General features: G+C 36.7%; 1 protein-coding gene across 6 annotated transcripts in view; it reads left to right on the plus strand.

Annotated features, from left to right (window-relative positions):
- POLK (DNA polymerase kappa) overlaps positions 1 to 22,140 on the plus strand; it is an 85,350-nt gene that overhangs the window by 57,781 nt on the left and 5,429 nt on the right. For all 6 annotated transcript variants that reach the window (XM_037801969.1, XM_037801968.1, XM_037801971.1 and 3 more), the window contains 4 exons: positions 11,776 to 12,015; positions 13,208 to 13,332; positions 15,701 to 15,867; positions 19,762 to 19,794. In XM_037801969.1, the coding sequence (XP_037657897.1) occupies positions 11,776 to 12,015; positions 13,208 to 13,332; positions 15,701 to 15,867; positions 19,762 to 19,794 (565 nt within the window). The remainder of the gene's footprint in view (positions 1 to 11,775; positions 12,016 to 13,207; positions 13,333 to 15,700; positions 15,868 to 19,761; positions 19,795 to 22,140) is intronic.

Consider the following 22,140-nt stretch of genomic DNA (forward strand, 5'->3'; position numbering starts at 1 on the left):
CTTGGAGTAGATCTATTCATATTTATTCTGTTTGGGGTATGCTGCACTTCTTGAATCTGTAATTTTATGTCTTTCAAAAGAATTGGGAAATTTTCAGTGATTGTATCCTCCATTATTCTTTCTGCCCCTTTTCCCTTTTCTTCTCCTTCTGGGACACACATAACAGGTATATTCATGCACTTCATGTTTGCATTCAATTCCCTGAGAGCCTACTTGTATTTTCCATTCTTTACCCTACCTGTTCTTTTGTGTGAAGGATTTTAGATGTCTTGTCTTCTAGTTCACTGATCCTTCTTCTGCCTCTTCAAATCTTCTATTGTATGTCTACATTGTGTTTTTCATCTCTTCTATTGTGCCTGTCATTCCCATAAGTTCTGACACTTGTTTTTTCAAGCTTACGAATTCTTTATGGTCAATGAGTGTCTTCTTTATATCCTTCATTTCTGTTCCAGTTTGCCAATGCTGCCATTTTGCAAAACACCAGAAGTGGATTGGCTTTTATAAAGCAGGTTTATTTGGATATAAAGTCTTAGTTCTAAGGCCATAAAGTGTCCAAGGTAAGGCATCAACAGCAGTGTACCTTCACTGAAGGATTGCCATTGGTGTCCAGAAAACCTCTGTTTTAAGGCACATGGCTGGCATCCACTTGCTCCCAGGTTGCATTTCAAAATTGCATTCTCCCAAATGTTGCTCTTGGGGCGTTTTCTCCTCTCTTAGCTGCTGTTCTTCAAAATGTCACTCTGTTTGTGCCAGTTTGAATATATTGTGTCCCCCAAATGCCATTATCTTTGATGTAATCTTGTGTGGGCAGACGTTATCAGTGTTGATTAGATTGTAATTCTTTGAGTGTTTCTGTGGAGATGCGCCCCACTCAGCTGTGGGTGATGACTCTGATTGGATAATTTCCATGGAGGTGTTGGCCTGAATTAAATTACTGGCACACTATGTAAGATCAGACAGAAGAAGCGAGCTTGCTACATCCAAGAGGGACACTTTGAAGAAAGCACAGGAGCTGCAGATGAGAGACATTTTGAAGACGGCCAGTGAAAGCAGACTCTTGCTCTGGAGTTGCAAAGAGAGGACAAATACCCCAAGTGCAACTAAGAGTGACATTTTTGAGGAACTGCAGCCTAGAGAGGAACATCCTGGGAGAAAGCCATTTTGAAACCAGAACTTTGGAACAGATGCCAGCCACGTGCCTTCCCAGCTAACAGAGGTTTTCCGGATACTATTGGCTATCCTCCAGTGAAGGTACCCAATTGTTGATGTGTTACCTTGGACACTTTATGGCCTTAAGACTGTAATTGTGTAACCAAATAAACCCCCTTTTATAAAAGCCAATTCATTTCTGGTGTTTTGCATTCCAGCAGTATTAGCAAACTAGAACACAGTTGCTCTGAGGTCCCTCTGTTTGTGAGCTCTTTTTGTTAAACTCCAGTGAACTAATGAAGACCCACTCTGAATGGGCAGGGCCATATTTCCGTGGAAACATTCAATCAAGAGGTCACTCCCGAATCAAAGGTGTCACTCACAGTTGGGTGGGTCACATCTCCATGGAAACAATCAGAAGGTTCCAACCTAATCAACACTAATATGTCTGCCCCCAGAAGATTGCATTAAAGAATATGGCTTTTTCCAGAGGACATAATATATACAGGCCAGCACAATCTTTTGCCACATTTTCCTTCAGCTCGTTGATTTGATTTAGATTTGTTAGAACATCTTTAATTAGTTGTTTCAACTCCTCTATCTCAGTTGAAGTGTCAGTTTGTTCCTTCTATATCATTGTGCTTCCAGGTATGATTTGTGATTTTTTACTGTCTAGGCTTCTGATTTTCTTGATTAGTTTATTCTGGAGATCATTTTCACTCTTTTACTTAGGGTTTTCTTGTTGGTTGGCTTTGTTCTTTGGTTTTCAGTTCAAATTATTATAGACATCTAGCATAGCATTGATCAGAATTTTTCAGCTCTTGTTTTTCTAGTACTTGCCCTGCCTGTATGTAACATTTTTTTGAGGGGCTCTCCGCCCGGGTATGATCAACCCCAATCAGATTTTCCTAGTCCAGAAAGGCCCAGGTCTCGGGAGGATGATGTAATCTCTATCAAAGTTTCCCTGAGAATGAGACCTGGAAGGTTGTCAGACCCTCCTGTGAAGTATCTAGACCCTGTAATTTTCCTATTCTTTTGAGCAGGTTGTGCTTGTCAGCCCACATCTCCCCATGAGTGTAAAGAGATGAGATGCCTCTAATTCTCAGCAGCCTCCGTCCCTGCCAGGGGCATGGCTGACTCAAGCAGTTTCTTTTTTCCAGCCCAGAGATTCTGCGTTCTCTGAAGGAGGGCCACCACTTGAGCTGGGCACCGCAATACACCCCTTGTCTTGGGGAAGATATGCACTTTAGGGAATTATCTCCCCCATTAGACTCATTGCTTTATCTCTCAGACCTCTCTTGGCTCTGCCCTTGCCTGGGTTCAGCTAGTATTTGAAAATATCTGAGGCTTTCTCTTATGAGTTACTTAGAATAGTTTTTAAAAAGAAGAAAAGCCAAAAAAAAAAAAAAAGAGAGAGAGAGAAAAGAAAAGAAGAAAGGAAAAAAAAATAGAAATCCCTTTTCAGAGACTTTCCCCAGCTCCCAAGTTTCGCCAGTCAATAGCCTGAGTTGGTACCTGTTCTATGCACCTCCCCTTCTTGTGGCACAGCCCCTTTCCAGTACTCTGAGCTCGGCAGACTCCAAAAGCCTTCGTCTTTATTCTTTTTTGTTTTATTTCATTTTATTTTTTTCCATCAGCCCTGCCTCCTCGCTACTGGGATTAAAGCTGCAGTTGTAGCTTGGCTGAGCTGCTTTCCCTTGTTCCCAGTAGAGACTACTTAAACATATGCCCTTTAGGGAATTATCTCCTTCACCTGACTAGTTGCTTTCAGACATACCTTAATTCCACCCTTGCCTGGGGTAGTGTTGAAATCTGAGAGCTCCCACAGCTCTAATGGGCTATTGAAACCCCCGCCCCCCCCCAAAAAAATAAACAGAGAGAAAGAAAAGAAAGTAAAGAAAAGAAAAGAAAACTTCAGAGCTGGATCCCAGCTCCTTAGGTTTTCCTATCAAGAGCCACAGTTGGTACCTGCTTCTCTGTGTCCCTTTTTCTTTGGGCCCAGCCCTTTTCCAGTGTTCTGAGCTCCTCCAACTCCAAAAGTCTCTGTTTTTTTGGTAGTTGTTAGCCCCACCTCCTCTCTACCAGGGCAAAACTTCCTGGTTCTTTTGATGCTTGCTCTTGATTTATCTGTGCTCATAGCTTTTATTCAGCAGCCCGAATTTGTTGATTAATTCTGCAGTTGGAGCCTGGCTGAGCTACCCTCCTTATTCCCAGCAGAGACTGCTTCTTTTACCCTTGGGGAACTAGCTCCAAGATAGCCTGCCATACCAGTGGGTCAGGGATACCAGCCCTCTGGCCGGGAAAACCTACGGTTCTTCGCTGTGGTCTCAGCCATTCCGCCCATTCCAGACAGGTGTACAATGTGTGTCTGGTCATAGAAGTCCCTCAAATAGTTGTTTCAGATAGTTCAAGGCTATTTACTAGCTGCCTTAAAAGGAGTAACTAATTCCACACCTGTGCCAGTTTGGATGTATTATGGCCCCAGAATGCCATTATCTTTGATGCAGTCTTGTGGGGGCAGATATATTAGTGTTGATTAGGTTGGAACCTATTAGTTCAGTGTTTCCATGGAGATGTGACTCAATCAACTGCGGATGAGACCTTTCACTGGATTATTTCTATGGAGGCATGGGCCTTGATTAGTTCACTGGAGCCCTATAAAAGCTTGGACAAAAGGACCTCACTTCTAGCTGCAGCTGAGGAACACATTTTGGAAGACGGCTGTTGAAAGCTGAGACAGACATTTTGGAGAATGCCATTTTGAAACACAACCTGGGAGGAAGCAGATGCCAGCCTTCCCAAACTGGCACAGGTGTGGAATTAGATACTCCTTGTAGGGCAGCTGGTAAATAGTGATGAACTATCTGGAACAACTATTTGAGGGACTTCTATGACACATTGTACACCCATCTGGAATGGGCGGAATGGCTGAGACCACAGGTTTTCAGATGCCAATGGTCTTTCTCCAACTAGAGCAATTAGGCAAAAAAAGAAACAAAAGGCATCTAAATTGGAATGGAAGAAGTAAAACTTTCACTATTTGTACATGACATGATCTTATATATAGAAAGTCATGAAAAATCTACAACAAAGCTACCATTGCTAATAAACGAGTTCAGCAAAATATCAGAATGCTAGATCAGCACACAGAAGGCAGTAGTGCTTCTATACATTAGTAATAAGCAATCTGAGGAATAAATCAAGAAAAAAATTCCATTGATAATAGCAATTTGTAAACAAAATAGTAAACTTTTTCAAATATGTAAATCTTTATAGGATTGGCTTTCAAGAACATCTAATCTCATATTATGCCATGGGACTCAGGGGCAGGTCATTGAAATATCGTCCTTTAAAATCAAAGAAATTTTTCTGCTGTTTTCCCCTATTCAAAATGTGTTATGTGTTAGGAAATATACTGCTAAGTAATGTGCCTATGTAAAAATTATTATTATTAAATGTTTCTTTTGCATTATAAATGTGGGATGACAAGTGCTAGTCAGTGTAAGGAACTTTGAAATATCTTAACTGCCTGGCACTTGCCATGCAGATGGTTTGCTATAATCCTGGTGTTTTAGATTATTAGAAACCTTAATTTGAACTCTGGTCACCTCACTTATGGGGATTATAAAGATACTTCTTTTGGTAAACAAATAAGAATTGACTTCAGCTTCTAGTTACATAGCTAGGCCTCATGAAAAAGTAGAATATAATTCTTGTTGAAATGGTAACTGCAGTTCAGTAGCAGCTCTAATAATGTACCAGAAGACAGCAAGCTTTGCTTCCTATCCTAGTGCTTTGCATCACAGTCACTCACCTGAGAACAGGTAGTAGAGGCATGAAGTGTACGACACAGTATGAAGAACTCTGCAGAAGGAGCTTGTGAATATGGCAGGTACCTTACTTGGTCTGCAGCTTTTCTGCAACTCTATTTATCTTCATTTCCACCTATCCAGAGAAAGAAAAGAGGGTCTACGTAGATACAGTTTTAACTATTCCTTATCCTTCATCCCCTCTGAAACACTCTGCATTTTAAAACTGAAATATAGAAAATGAAAGGAACTGATACGCATAAATTACAGCTAATGTAAGTTTAAAAATAAGGCTTATTTTGTATGTGGCCCAGGAATTCAGATTTGAAAAACATCTGCCTGTGCCTTAGTTCATATTACATACTTTAAATTTTGAAATCAATCAAGAACTTACCATATTATTCACAGATGTTTCTTAGAAGTTTAAAATTACATAAACATTATCATTAGAAAATCTTCCTAAAAGGTCAAGTTCATATTTAAAGTGATGTGCATTCAAATATGTCTTGAAAATGGAGACTTTAATTTTTGTTTCTGCATTTACTTTAATTTGGAAAGTTTTTATATATAGTAAAATTATAAAATGGGATCAGAAAACTTGTTAATCTCAGATCTTATAAATCCATGTAAACTGTATTTCTCCATTAAACTCAGAAAGTAAAGTAATTGATTCATTCATGAGGAAATTTCTAGTACAGATTTAAGTGTAATCACAATCCATTTATGAAAAATGTAAATAAAAATAATTTTACTTTACTTTTGGTAATCATATTAGTTTACAGAATACAGATAATAAGGCTTCTTGCCATTAAACTTGAATTGAATTGATCTGATCAAGATCTTAAGAATTTGTATGTTTAAAGAAGCATAAGAAGCGTAACTTTCAAAGATAATTTCTATTCCAAATGTTTCCTTAGTATAGTTTACAGATAAGCAAGTCAAAATTTAAATCAGCATTTGAAAGACAAAAATTTAGATATTTCAACATCTGAAGAATTTGTCATGAAGAAAAGTTAAGGTTTTCCCTCTAAAAACAAAACAAAATTTATTTTTCTGTATGATTATTCTAGATTGCTTAATGCTTTTTTCCTCATTTCCAAATACTAATGTAAGAAGGGTGTTTTACATAGATAGTAAGGATAAAGATGTTATTTTTTTAAGAACAAAAGTAATGTGAATCTAAATCCACTTCTGGGTTTAGGTTAATTTGGGTACAAAAGTTAATGAGTGACCCCCAGATCTGTGGTCGACTGATCTTTGATAAGGCCCCCAAACCTACTGAACTGGGACATAACAGTCTCTTCAACAAATGGGGCTGGGGAACTAGATATTCATATCCAAAAGAATGAAAGAGGACCCCTACCTCACACCCTACACAAAAATTAACTCAAAGTGGATCAAAGACCTCCATATAAAAGACAGTACCATAAAACTCCTAGAAGATAATATAGGGAAACATCTTCAAGACCTTGTATTAGGCGGTCACTTCCTAAACCTTATACCCAAAGCACAAGCAACAAAAGAAAAAATAGATAAATGGGAACTCCTCAAACTTAGAATGTTCCGTACCTCAAAGGAATTTGTCAAAAACATGAAGAGGTGGCCAACTCATGGGGAAAAAATATTTGGAAACATGTATCTGATAAAAGACTGGTATCTTGCATATATAAAGAAATTCTAAAATTCAATGACAGTAGTACAAACAACCCAATTATAAAATGGGCAAAAGATATGAAAAGATGTTTCTCTGAAGAAGAAATGCAAATGGCTAAAAAACACAAGAAAAAAATGTTCATTTTCACTAGCTGTTAGGGAGATGCAAATTAAGACCACAATGAGATATCATCTCACACCAATTAGAATGGCTGCCATTAAACAAACAGGAAACTACAAATGCTGGAGAAGATGTGGGAAAATTGGAACTCTTATTCATTGCTGGTGGGACTGTATAATGGTACAGCCACTCTGGAGGACAGTCTCACAGTTCCTTAGAAAATTAGACACAGAGTTAACCCGTCGATCTAGCAATTTCACTTCTCGGTATATACCCAGAAGATCTGAAAGCAGTGACACGAACAGGTATTTGCACACCAGTGTTCATAGCAGCATTATTCATAATTGCCAAGAGATGGAAACAATCCAGATGTCCTTCAGCAGATGAGTGGATAAATAAAATGTGGTGTATACACATGATGGAATACTATGCGGCAGTAAGAAGCAATGAGGTCAGGAAACATAGGACAACATGGATGAACCCTGGGGATGTAATGCTGAGTGAAATAAGCTAGACACAAAAGAGAGATATTGTATGTTACCACTAATGTGAACTCTGTGAAAAATGTGAAATAAATGTTTTGTATTGTAGAATGTAGGGGATCTAGCGATAGACAGCAACTAGTGAAGGGGGAACGATAATCTTATAAGAACAGATAAGATATGGAGAGTAATCATTATTACTAGCTGTTAGGGAGATGCAAATTAAGACCACAGTGAGATATCATCTCACACCAATAGAATGGCTGCCATTAAGCAAACAGGAAACTACAAATGCTGGAGAAGATGTGGAAAAATTGGAACTCTTATTCCATATCTTATCTGTTCTTATTAGATATGGGAATGTTCAGGAATGACCATGGTTTGTTAATTTTTGGGGGGTATAGTAGGAACGTGTTGGAAGCAATGTAGTTATTTTAGGTTATTTGTTTTTCTTATTTCTTTGTTTTGTTTACAATGTTTTTTTAAATTTTTTCATAAAGTATATTTTTAAAAAGTTAAGAGTTTTACATGTATGTCCTTTAAAAAATGTATAACAAGATGCAAGCCAGGGAAACCCAAGGATCACCAGCAGGCCAGCACCAGTATTTTACAGGCTTTGGGAATTGGGATCACCTTGCTAACACCTTGATTTTAGACTTCTCTTAGCCTCAAAACTGGTAATGCTGGCCTCACAAAATGAGTTGTCAGGTTTCATATTATTTCCTCCTTAAATATTTGATAGAATTCACTAGTGAAGCCATACTCAGTGGTATTTAAAAGTGCGTGGCTCAGGAATGGGAAGCAGAATGAAACAAAATAAACTTTCAGTGGCTGAGAGATTTCAAATGGAGTTGAGAGGTCACTCTGGAAGTTATTCTTATGCACTATATAGATATCCCTTTTTAGGTTTTAGTGTATTGGTATAGCTAGAAGGAAATACTGAGACTATCAGATTGCAACTTTAGTAGCCTTGACTCTTGAAGCCAACTGTGTAACTATGTACCTTACAGAGGGTGACAGTGTGATTGTGCAAATCTTGTGGATCACATTCCCTTTACCCAGTCTATGGATGGATGAATAGAAAAATGGGGACAAAAACTCAATGAAAAATAGGGTGGGATGGGGGAGATGATTTGGGAGTTCTTTTTTATTCTTTGTTCTTATTTTTATTCTTTCTGATGTAAGAAAAATGTTCAAAAATAGATTGGGGTGATGAATGCACAACTATATGATGGTACTGTGAACAGTTGATTGTCCACCATGGATGACTGTATGGTATGTGAATATATCTCAATAAAACTGAATTTAAAAAAAAAGATAAGTAAGGGCAGTAAAAGTAAATAAATAAAAGCAGAGCTAGGCTATCAGGACTTATTTAAAGGATGCCTTATATGCTGCAAGAATAAGTTATGTAAACAAACAAAAAGAATATCAAAATGTACAAGTATTGTGCAACGGATGTAATGCCATGAAAACAAGGGATGAACTTCGTAATTATAAGAGTTCCTTTCAATAATTCACAAGACGTTTCCATGTTCCTGGTGACTAATAAATTTAACATAACCCTCCACTCCACCCCCATCCCCCCAAAAAAAAAGTGCGTGGTTCAGGAATCCTACCCCAATCAAGATACAGACTGAGAAGCTTCAGGGCTCCATTCCCCCAACAAAAGCACTGAGCCAACAACAAGAACTGGCAGAAACATCTTTCTTAAAAAGCTCCAGTTAGCAGTTAAAGGATTGTAGTAATAGGGCAAATGCCAAATCAAGAAAAAGACCACTGAAGATCATGCCCTGCTGGCCCTATCCCTAACTTCCTTTGGGCTCAGCACAGAGCTGGCCTATACTCCTGGTGTGGATTGCTGGTCTTGGTTCCAGAAGGAGCCAACTAACCCTGTGTGCACATACTGGGAGCATGTATGTCTGGCTCCATCTGTCTGATGGTAACATGAGGGACTGACTCTATACCCAAACTTGTCCTGCATGTAGGAGGTTGTAACACAGAACACTTCTACAAAACTCTGTGGGAGAACAGTCAAGTTAAGGCTGCCTGTGGGGATTGCTGGCTGTAGGACATACAGTGCAGTGATTGGGACAGTGAGGAAACTGTTTCCTAGGGAAGAGGGGGCATTCCTATGTATGTAAACTGAGGAATTCCTAGAGCCAACCACACATTCCCAAGACAAGAGGCATGAATGGAAAACACCAGGGAGGCCATTACATTTTGGCCTGGAGTTATTCTCCAAACTCATTGTAGGGATAAGCCCTAAAGGAGAGCACTCCCACTGGTCAATCTGCAAAGACTGGGAAAGCTGTTTTATTTTTTTCCTTCTTTATTTTTGTGTGAGTTCCCTGCATTCAAGAAAATCTCTGTCATACCAATAGCTGCATACAAGCTTAGGGAACAGATGCCTCAGAGAATTAATTCCAGCTATAACACACTAAAATGAATATCCAGGTTTCAGCAAAAGATTACAGAACATACAAAGAAACAGGAAGTGATGGCCCAAGCAAAGGAGAACATTAAAGCATTAGAAACCATCAGTGAGGAGTATCAGTCCTGGGACATACCAGACAAAGACTTAAAAAAAAAAAATGTCCCAAATATGCTCAAAGAGCTAAATGAAAACATGGAAAAAGAATTCAAGGAGATCGGGAAAATGCTAGATGAACACAAAGAGAATATCAGTAGAGACATGGAAACTATGAAAAGGAACCAAAAAGAGCTAAAGGCTATAGTAACAGAGATTTAAAATTCTCCAGAGATTGGAGCTGGCAGAACAAAGAGTTAGTGAACTTGAAATAAAGACAATTGAAATCATCCAGTTTGAGAGCAGAAAGAAGAAAGAATGAACAGATACGAACAGAGCCTGTGGGATCTGTGGGACACCAGCAAGTGTAACCCTATACAGATGCCATTGTGGGAGTCCCAGAAGGAGAAGGAAGAGAGAAAGGAGCAGAGAGAATATTCAAGGAAACGATGATAAAAGTCATGAATATACACATCTAAGATGCTCAGCAAAGTACAAACAGGATAAACCCAAATAGATCCATATCATGCCATGTTATAATCAAACTGTTGAATGCCAAAGATAAAGAGAATTCTGAAAGCCATAGGAGAGAAGCAATATGTCATGTACAAGGGAGCCTTAGTAAGATTAAGTTCAATTTCTCATTGGAAGCCATGGAGAAAAGAAGGCAGTGGAAAGACATATTTAAAGTGCGGAAAGCAAAGAATTGCCAACTAAGAATTCTGTGTCAGGCAAAACTGTGTTTCAAAAATGAGGGAGAAATGAAGACATTCCTAGATAAACTGAGGGACTTCATCACCACTACACTGGCCCTACAAGAAATGCTAAAGGGAGTTCTGCAGGCTGTAGGACATACAGTGCAGTGAGGAAAGGACACTAGACAGTTGGCTGAAGCCACTTGAAGAAGTAAAGATCTCTGGTAAAGATAATGACATGGGTAAATATATATCCAGTACTATTGTATTTTGGGTTTGTGACTCCACTATTTACTTCCTACCAGATATAAAAGGCAATTGCACAAAATATAATGATAAATCAATGTTTGGGACTGATAGTGTATAAACATGTAATTTCTGACAAGAACTACATAAAGGTGGGGGATAGAGGTGTATAGGAACATAGTTTTTGTATACTAGAATTTAAGTTGTTATCGAAGCTAACGAGTGTTAGACTGAGGATGTTAAATTTAAGCCCCATGGTAACCACAAAGAAAATATCAGAGAATATGCAAGCTTATAGAGATAGAAAGTCGACCGAAGTAGGTTACCAGGGATGGCGGGGGGGCAGGGAGCAATGGGGAGTTAATGCAAAATGAGCTTAGAGTTTCTTTTCGGGGTAACAGGGTACTGCAACGTTGTGACTGTGATTAATCCCACTGAATGATATGCTTGGGAGGTGTTGGGATGAGAAGATTTATGTTGTATGTATGTTTCCACAGCTAAAAAGAAAGAAAGAAATGAGAGAATGACAAATAAATACAATACATGATACTAGATGGGATATAAGAATGGAGGAGAAAAGGATCAAAAAGACATTGATATCAGAATATAGAATAAAGTTTTACATCATTGTAAAACTTGATAACTGTATTTAAGTGATTCACATAAGTGAATATGCTTGTTCATAGGAAATGTACATGGACATGCATGTTCAAGGGGTATGATTTTGCAAGCTCTCAAACGCTCAGAAGTTAGACAAAAAATAGTAAAATAGTAAAATTGGTGGATCTGGGTATGGAGGGGTAGGGATATGTTGGAGTTCTCTGAATGTGATTTGTATTATTTTTGCAACTGTCCTGTAAGTTTAAAATTATTTCAAAATACAAGGTTAAAAACTATATGAGAAAAACTTGGAATCAATATGTTCTTTGTAAACAGTTACAAAATACAGATGATAGCATTTTGATCTTGATTCTTAAAAGAAAACCAAACTAGAGTTTCTCTGTATTCGGAAAGAATCTAGGAGAACCTAATTTATGAAATATGAACTTCTCACAATGAATATGAATTACTGTCCCTGTTTATAATTTAGATAAACAAGGAAAGGAAGTTAACAGACTAAGTGAACGTGAGCTATCCATCTCTCCACTACTTTTTGAAGATAGTCCTCCTGAATTGCAGCCTCCGAGAGTTCCTTTTCAGCTGAACTTTGAAGAACAAAACAATCATCAAGTACTCCAAAACCCAGTTGTTTTTGGAACATCAGCTGAGGAAGTGGTAAAGGAAATTCGTTTCAGAATTGAGCAAAAAACAACACTGACAGCCAGCGCAGGTATTTAAAAGGATGCTAGGGGCTATGATAGTTATAATGACCAGACTGGCCATAAGTAGATTTCTCATTATAAAGCATATAGTAACATTTTACTTATCCATTCTTTATTTCAGTTTCTGACAATTTTAGAATAGTTGTGAACCTACTAGTAAGTTGGAATTAATCAGAAAATCCTATACACCCAAAGAGAAATTCACAAATCCAATGAGGCTATCCTTTTTTAGACACAAAATATACTTAGATGGTTTTGCATATAGTATTTGGTTATTAGTTTTTCCTTGAAAGACTCCACTCCTATCTAAGATTTGCATTGCAAGAGAGGAAACCAGATGGCCACAGGATAGAGACACAAGAAACACCAACTAGCAACATAGCAATATAGGACCAGCTGGGAGGAGGAAAACAGTTTTACATATCCCAGAAGCCAACAAGGGCATCACTGTGCCTTAGCATAGTAACTGATATTCCTAATGAAGACATTGAATTATCTTGTAGAAGTCATTCATGATTAGTTTAGTCTTTTCTTTCTATACCAAAGTGTTAGAATGAGTAATAAATGTTAGGAAGACATGTATAAAAATTGAAATGATCTGTGCAATGAGTTTATTTGAATGTACTTATTTCAAGTTATCTTAATTAAGACTTTTAATCTAGAAGTTGTTAAACACCTTCCTGAAAAGTAGTAATTTGTTTTGTAATATAAAAAAGGAAGCATAAAGATAATTGTCATTGTTTTAAGTATATTGCAACTAAAAAATCTTTGATTTTTCCCCCTTTTTAAGTGGATAATCTACATAAAAGAACTTTTCAGAGATTAAATATTCATCCTAGATTATCTTCTGGATCTTTTCTGAGAAGTAGATATGGAGCCACAATAAAACAGTTCTGTATTCTTACTAAAGACATTTTGTCTCTTAATATATAAGCTCAGAAATTACTCTTGGATATTAAAATGCCAACAATATTAAATATTCCTCATTTCTGCTGCCATATTAACTAAGACAATTCCTTTTCCTAAAATTATAGCAAGCCCTGGGGATATAGATGGTAGTCAAATGTTATTTTTAAAGGAGCATTCCATGTCATTTTAGATTTCTTCCATTTTACATTTTTTTTTTCCTATATTGTGATCACATATTTTAAAAATATATACATCAATCTCTTTGCATCATCACAGTGTTCTTCTTTTAAGGCATTGCCCCAAATATAATGTTAGCGAAAGTATGCAGTGATAAGAATAAACCAAATGGACAATACCAAATTCTCCCGCAAAGACAAGCTGTGATGGACTTCATCAAGGACTTGCCCATTAGAAAGGTGAGAATCTTATGTAAAATTTAACACCTATATATGTACTTTGAGTTCTGAAGAGAGTCTTTTTAGGCTGAGAGTAATCACTGTTTGCTGAAAAAAATAATAACAATAATAGGTAACAAGCAAGACCTATAATGAGTGTGTAAATTTGAAATCGAAACATTTCTGAGTTTTGAAACCCTATAATGAGGTTCAGGAAATTTGTTTCCTGGAAGTTTTTAAGAAATTAGTAGGTGGTGGGCTTACATGTATTCCTCTGAAGAAGGGAAATAAAAAGAATACTTCTAAGAGTCCTTTCAGCTCTAACTTAATACTATCCTAGTTTCAGTGTACATGTTGTTACCAGATGGGTATGATATTTCAAAGAGAGTTAGAATTTTGATTCATTTTTCACCAAAAAGTAAACCAAAATACTTTACCATCTTTAAAATGGTAGAATTATCCATCAGGAGTTCCAGATGGATAACATTTAGATTTTTTAAAATTATTTTTTATTTTTTTATTATTTTTGAAAACATCTAGACTTTTGTGAACACATAAGCTTTTTTTTTTTTTTTTAATAATAAGCGCTGTACATTACATGGTCTTCTTGGACTTGCTTTTCTCACTTGACATAATGGATATGAACAAATTTAAATAAAGCTTTTTTTCAATGCTCACAAGAAAGGCCATATCAAAGTATGAATATATAATGATTACCATTATATGTATCTATAAAGCAGTGCTTTCCAACATGTTTTTGTTTGTTTGTTTTGTTTATTAGAGAAGTTGTGCATTTACAAAACAATCATGAATAAAATACAGGCTTCCCACCTTGCATTAATGTGGAAAATATGTTACAATTAATGATAGCACATTTTTATAATGGTACCATTAACTAAAGTCCATGGATTAACTTAGGGTTCACTGTTTGTGTAGTGTAGTTACATGGATTTTTAAAAAAAAATTTTGTTATGATATATGCAATTTTACATTTCCCCTTTTGATCATATTTAGATATGTGTTTCAGTGCTGTTAATTCTATTCACAATGTTGTGCTACCATCACACCATCCATTACCAAAACATCTCCATCAGTCCTAATTAGGAACCCTGTACACATCTTAAGCCCTGACTTCCCATTCCCTATCCCTACCCCACTCCCTGGCAGCCTATATTCTGGATTCCAACCCCATAAGTTTGTTATTCTAATTGTTTCAAAACAATGATATCATATGATATCTGTCCTCCTGGTCTTGCCCACTTCACCCAATATTATGTCCTCAAGGTTCATTTGTATTGTCACATGTATCAAGACTTTGTTCCCTTTTATGGCCAAACAACATTCCGTTGTATATATATACCACACTTTGCCCGTCCATTCATCTGTTGGACACTTGGGCTGCCTCTATCCCTTTGTAATTGTAAACAATGCCACTATGAACATCAGTGTGCAATATCTACTTGAGTCCCCGCTATCAATTCTTTTAGGTATATACCTAGCAGTGGGACCTCCATGTCATATGGTAGTTTTATACTTACCTTTCTGAGGAACTGCCAAACTGTCTTCCACAGTGGCTGTACCACTTTACATTGACACTGGTAATTAATGTTGCTATTTCTCCACATCCTTTCCAATACTTGTTTTCCTTGTATTTTTAACAGCAGCCAGTCTATTCAGTACAAAATGGTACCTCACCATGGTTTTGATTTGCATTTCCCTGAAAGCTAGTGATGTTGAGTATTTTTCATGTGGTTTTGTCCATTTGCATATCTTCTTTGGAAAGATGTCTGTTCAAGTCTCTTGCCCACTTTCTAATTGGGGTGTTTGTGTTTTTGTTACATTGAAGGATTTCTTTAAATATTCTGGATAATAATCCTTTATCAGATATGTGGTTTCCAAATATTTTCTCCCATCGTGTAGCTTGTGGTTTTACTTTCATGCTAAAGTCCTTTGAGGAACAAAAGTTTTTAATTTTGATGAGGTCCCACCCATCCATTTTTTCTTCTGTGCCAGCATGTTTTTCAAGGTAGGAATCAGTGTGCCGTTAAAAAAAGGTCCTCAGGTTAAATAATTTTTGAGCTTGCCGCTGTTGGTGGGTCACATTGATATTAATATATTAAAGATTGATTCTTAAGTCTTGAAGTAAAAGGTCCAGTTTAAGTTTGTTTATTCTGCTATTCTCCAAGTTTATGTGAACAGAGAACTTTTTTAAAAAATACCTTTTAAAATTCCGTGGGACACTAGTTTAGGAAATATGGCCAAAAAGTGATTAAATCTTTTTTCTTTCATGACTTGTAAAAACACATTGTTCATACCTTTTATGAGATTATAATCCCGATTTTACCTTAATTTCTAAATCTATTGATGGTAACTATCAATTCTCTTCTAGGTTTCTGGAATAGGAAAAGTTACAGAGAAAATGTTAAAGGCCCTTGGAATTGTTACTTGTACAGAGCTCTACCAACAGAGGGCATTACTTTCTCTCCTTTTCTCTGAAACATCTTGGCATCATTTCCTTCATATCTCCCTGGGATTAGGTTCAACACACCTGGCAAGGTATCTGTTTGTATGGTCATTTTGCCTTTTCTTTTTCATTGGCTGTAATACTACTTTTAACCATTGCGATGGGGGCTCTAAGGATAGCATGTTTTAAAATTCTTTTAGGCTAGTTCAGGTTAGAATATTTTAAAATTAGAACCAACAGACTGGATGTGAGAGAAAAGGAAAAGAGGAAGAAAGAATCACTCCTTACATTGTTGCCTTGAGCAGTTGGGTAGAACAACAAGAGGGATAATGGCTACCTTTTCTGTCCCTGGCATGTTTTTTGTTCAGAACCTGGGAGGAATGCTGGTGGTCAGGATGTTAAGGAAGAAAGATGGCTCATTTCCAGAATTCACCCTTTAAGGGAGAAGATTTAATGATTCTTTGAAAGTTTTGATGAACTAACTATAATTCTTTCCTTGTCCAAATTTGTAAATGATTTATTCATCCATTCAATTATGAGTACCTACTTTTTGTTAGGTACTGAGGATATAGTTGTGAACAGGAAAAAGTCTTGTCTTTGTGGAGCTTACAGACAAATATGGGAGACAGAAAATAATCCATTGAACAAGTGAAGAAATAACAGACTGAGGGGCTTAGCCTTGAGGAGTAAGTGGGCGGTGGGGGGGGACAGCAGTTAGCCAGTAGAGACCTGAAGAAGCCAGCCATGCATAGAACTAGGAGAGTAGTGTTCTAGCCAAAAGGAGCAGGTAAAGGAAGGACCCTGATTTTCCTCCTGGCTACTCCTTCATCTAGGTCTTAAAAAGTGGTAGTCTAATGTGGGTGCCATAAGGTCCTGCATCCTCATTAGGGGGCATATACTTGGAAGATCTGAGAGTAGGGACTTGAATGGACATTTGCACACTGGTGTTTATGGAGGCAGTATGCATGATTTGCAATGGGTGGAGGTGGCCTAAGGGTACATCGACTGAGAAACAGTATGGTGAACTGTTTAGTGTGTGCATACAATGGAATATTGAGCAACTGCAAGGAGTGAAGCTGTGAGATACTCAACGAGGTGAGTGGATCCTGGAGACAGCATTTTGAGTGAACTACCCCAGAAACAAAGGCAAACACTATAATGCCTCACCATATATGGACTAACTACAATGTGTAAACTCAGAATTGAATCTTAGAGCACAGCTTATCATGGAAACACTCATTGTAATGGTCCCTAGATTGTAAGCTCTTACAGCTTTCAAATCTATTCCTGAATAATAATGGCTGTCTCCAGATTCTGAGATGCTGATTTCTTTGTATATAACCTGATCAATCCCTGGAACTTTGGGTATCCGTATGACACCTGAAACTCAGAGCTAGAGCTCGGCAGATATGAATGTCAGTATTAGCGCATACAGCAATTGTTATAAAAGCTGAAAAAGAGTCCATACTTCAATTAGAGATATGAATGAAGCACAGGGCAAATCAGGCCAAAGTGTAAAGGACACTACTGACTGTGTTTTAAAACTTCAACTTCCATGTGAGACCAAGGGAAGAGATGTTTATTTGGTGTAGGATCTATATTTCCTAAATAATTTAACACGTACAGTTTGTTCAAATACCATAATTACATGGAACTTTGAATAGGAAATGAGACCTGGTAGGTTTGTACAGGTTAGTGTGAAATAGTGACACATCCCAAAGTAATTTGGACAGAGAATAAAAATAGATATGCAGGGCCCCTCTGAGGAGCTGGAGGGAAATGCGGAAGTGTTGGACTTCCTCACCTGGATTGTTGCTGATGTTCTCACAAACTTTGAAGACTGGCGGTTTGGTATGCTGAGCCCTCCATCTTGGGGCTTGCCCTTAAGAAGCTTGTTACTGCAAAGGAGAGGCTAAACCTGCTTTCAGTTGTGCCTGAGAGTCTCCTCCTGAGTACCTCTTTGTTGCTCAGATGTGACCCTCTCTCTCTAGCTATCCCAACTCGGTGGGTGAACTCATTGCCCAGCCTCCTATGTGAGATCTGACTCCCAGGAGTGTAAATCTCCCTGACAACACGGGATATGACTCCCGAGGATGAATTCGGACCCAACATTGTGGGATTGAGAACATCTTCTTGACCAAAAGGGGGATGCAGAATGAAACAAAATAGTTTCAGTGGCTGAGAGTTTCCAAATGGAGTTGAGAGGTCACTCTGGTGGACTTTCTTATGCACTATATAGATAACCCTTTTTAGGTTTTAATGTATTGGGATAGCTAGAAGTAAATACCTGAAACTATCAAACTCCAACCCAGTTGCCTTGACTCTTGAGAATGATTGTATAACAACGTAGCTTACAAGGGGTGACAGTGTGATTGTGAAAACCTTGTGGGTACAAAAACTAGATGAAAAATAGGGTGGGGGGGTGATTTGAGTTTTCTTTTTTACTTTTATTTTTTATTCTTATTTTTACTTTTTCTGGTATAAGGAAAATGTTCGAAAAATAGATTAGGGTGATGGATGCACAACTATATGATGGTACTATGAACACTTGATTGTACACCACAGATGATTGTATGATATGTGAATATATCTCAATAAAACTGAATTGAAAAAATAAAAGAGGTATTCTAGAGCTGAAGAATACACCCTTGGGAATGGGTGAAAAGAAGGGGACTGAATAAAAATCATGGAAGTAAAAGCTGGACACTATTTTTACAATTTTGTCTTCATCCCAGCAGCCTGCCCTCAGAATGACTCCTTTATATTCTTGAACTTAAACTAGTAGACAACAATAAGATTGCTGAGTAGACCTAAAAATATAAATTTGATTAACTGAAGCTGCTAAATCTTACAGAGATTGCAGTCTTGTTGCTTCCTCCTCTCTTTTCCTCATTCTTTTGAGTCCATAGTTAGCTGACTTTGGTCTTAGGTGAATATAATGAAAGAGAAGAGAAAGACATCATAGTATTATTAATAGTCTACTATTTGAAGATAAGAATAAAACTTTTTTCTTTAATTCAAAATTTATCTATTTCTCATAGTACATGAAATTGATACAGTTCTTGCTATAACACAGCACAGCATATATTAACCTGTAGTATTTAGAGATGAGGTAATGCTTTTAAGTGAAATTCATAGGTAATTTATAATCATGTAAAATAGCAAGTCTGCATTCCCTTCTCCCATATTCTGTTTTCTTGCTCTGCTTTATTTTTTAATCTATAGCACCTCTCCCCTTCTAACATATTATATGTTTACTTCTATGTTTATTCATCTCCTTCCATTAGGATGTCAGTTTTTAAATGGAGACACTTGGTCTATTTTATTCATCACTATATCCCCAGGACCTAGAACAGTGTTTGATTAATAGTAGGTTCAATGAATATTTAGAAAATGAATAATCTACATGTCATTTCCATTTTTGGTTTCAGCAGTTCCTATCAGAGCAGCTAGAATCCAGCCAAACTAGTTGGTTCAGGTTCCATATCTTCACCCTATTGCCCTGAAACCAAATTCTGACTGAGATTTTATAGGGTGATATAAATGAATGAATAATGAATAGGTTATAGGAGAGAGAAGTTAATGTAGTAGGCCGAAAACTAGATAACTAATGTTAAATTATTTAAATTTAATTATATCCTGTAGTTGCAAGCCATTATACTACCACCTCCAGTTTGTTTCTATAAGTTGTGGTTTTTGCTATTCAGTCTTGTGATAGAAGCAATTTATAATACAAGCCTATTTTCAGATTTGTTCAGTATAGATTCTACATGTCAAATCATATTAGCATTTTATCAATCTACATTCTTTAGTGAGTTTCATTTATAGATAAGAAAAATTCACTGTTTTTCATGATGCATAAATTTTAATCAAAACATTGAGATCTCTAAAGGGTAATAGATATATTAAATTCTCTCATTTGATTAAAATGAAATCAGTCTTCCTTAAGAAAGTAAATAAAGGTGTCTTCTTTTTTTCATTTCAAGGGATGGAGAGAGGAAAAGTATGAGTGTTGAGAGGTAATGTTTTGTTATTTATTTGTTATTAATTGTTCATAATTCATATTATTTTTAACTAATTGTAAAATTAATTTTTAGTAAAATATCACTAGAATAAAAAGATTTATTTGCAAACCATGGTAACAGTTTTCAACAGTTAAGTAAATACCTCAGTACGATGCCTCTATTATTTTCTTTTTCTGTACCCTCAGTGAGAAAACAATTAACTGCAGCTGTTTTTTTGTTTTTTTGTTTGTTTTTTGTTTTTTGTTTTTTTTTAAGCTTGGCTTTTCTCCTATCCAGTGAAAACCAAGCATTTGAGGATTCCAAATCTTAATTTCTAGACTTGTTTTTAAGAAAAGCAATGAAGACTGTTTAGAAATTTTAGAAGTCACAATGGGAATTCTTCCTGAGACTCTTCAATTAATGGTGAATGAACAGAGGCATCAAATAATAAAATACTGAGGATAGAGAGCTTGGAGATGATCTAGTTTATTTGTTTACAATCTTGTTTGGGAATCAAATGAAATCTTGATGGAACCTCAGTGTTTAAGGAAATACATAATTGTTTAAAAAGTCTCTTAATTATCTCCTCAAAGCATCTGAGTTCCATTGTGATATTTAAGAACCGCAGACCTAGTATTATGTTGTGTTAATTTTTCACACATTTTTCTGATCAGAAGAGCTGAATGACTTGTACAATACAACACACTCAATAAACGACTTTGATGAAAATTGCTGTTTTAGGTAGTGATTTCATAAAAGTAACCAAAGTAAAAGAGAGCAAAGGAAGCATCTAAGAGTGAGATTGTTCTATCCTATTTAAGTGATGCTTTATCTTCCATTTTGTCTTTTGTAATTGAGAACATGTTATTATTGAGAATATATTCCTAGCTTCTTTCTGTAAATTCTCCTTGACTTCTTTAAATTTGCATTAAAACATCAAATTGTGGGAAGGGGGTTGAAATTCATCTTAAGTCCAAAGGACTTACTTCTCTAATATGTAAAGAACTCTTACAATAAAATAAGAAAGGGCCAGCAAACCAATAGGAAAAAAAATGGACAAAGGATCTAAATAGTTAGCAGAAAAAGAAATACAAGTGGCTCTTTAAAAATGTAAAAATATTTCCAATCTGTAAACTTAAAGAAATACAGATCAAAAGTTCTCAGAGATAGCATTTTTCACTGATCAGGCTGCCAAAGATTTTAATACACTCTATTGGCAAGAATATGGGAGTGAAAAAGGTGTTAGTTTCCTGTTGCTGCTCTAACAAATTAACACAGACTTAATAGCCTAAACAATACAGATTGATTCTCTTACAGTTCTGGAAATCAGAAGTCCAATGTCAAAGTATTGGCAGGGCTGCTTTTCTTGTGGAGGCTCTAAGAGAGAATTCATTCACTTAACCTTTTCTAGCTTCTAGAGGCCACATTCCTTGGCTTATGGTCCCTTCCTTCATCTTCAAACATTGCCGCACATGTCTTCCAGTCTCTCTCACTGACTCTGACCCTCCTGCCTCTCTCTCTTTTAAAGACCATTTTGAGTACATTGGGTCCTGCCAGATAATCGAAGATAATCTCCCCATCTCAAGATCCTTAAAAGCATTTGCAAAGTCCCCTTGTGATTCCCAGGTTCTAGGGATTAGGAATGTGGACCTTTTGGGGAACCATTATTCACCCTACCCCAGTGGGTAGGCAGTTGGGCATTATCTATTAAAATCACAGATACACATACCATTGGATCCCACAGTTATTTTTCTAGGAATTCATTTTACAGATTGGTCACATGTTGTTTTATCCCTATACAAGAATATTCATGGCATCATTTCTTTTATGATAGCAAAAAATTGAAATAACTTAAATATCCATGAATAGATGATTGTTAAATTATGTTGCATCTTTAAATATGCTGTCATATAAAAATGAGAAATTATTTACTGAAGGCATTCTCACCAAGATTAATTTAGAAAAGCAAGCTGCTGAATGGTGTGTCTAGTACTCTGTTTTTATAAAAGTTGAGAGGAAAATGTTTGTTTATATATGTATAGAGTATTTCTGGAGGAATTCATAAGAATAAGAAGTGGGCAACATTGGTTGCCACTAGGTAAGAGAACTGGGTGGCTGGGGATATGGTGAAAGGGGGACTGTTCATTGAATAGTCATCTGCCTAGGGTTTTGTACTCAACCCTCTCTCTTTAGTCTCTTTCTCTTTTATGTTAATATGCTCTCTCAACTTCTTTCAACACTTGTGCAGATGAATTCAAAATTTCTATATTTGATTCTACCAGCCCTCCATTTCCAGTTGTCTTTTTGACAGCTCTACCTAGGTGTCCTTGACCAACCCTTTACATCTACTCAAAGACATTT

This window comes from Choloepus didactylus, chromosome 13, assembly GCF_015220235.1.
Source record: "Choloepus didactylus isolate mChoDid1 chromosome 13, mChoDid1.pri, whole genome shotgun sequence".
Taxonomy (NCBI): domain Eukaryota; kingdom Metazoa; phylum Chordata; class Mammalia; order Pilosa; family Megalonychidae; genus Choloepus; species Choloepus didactylus.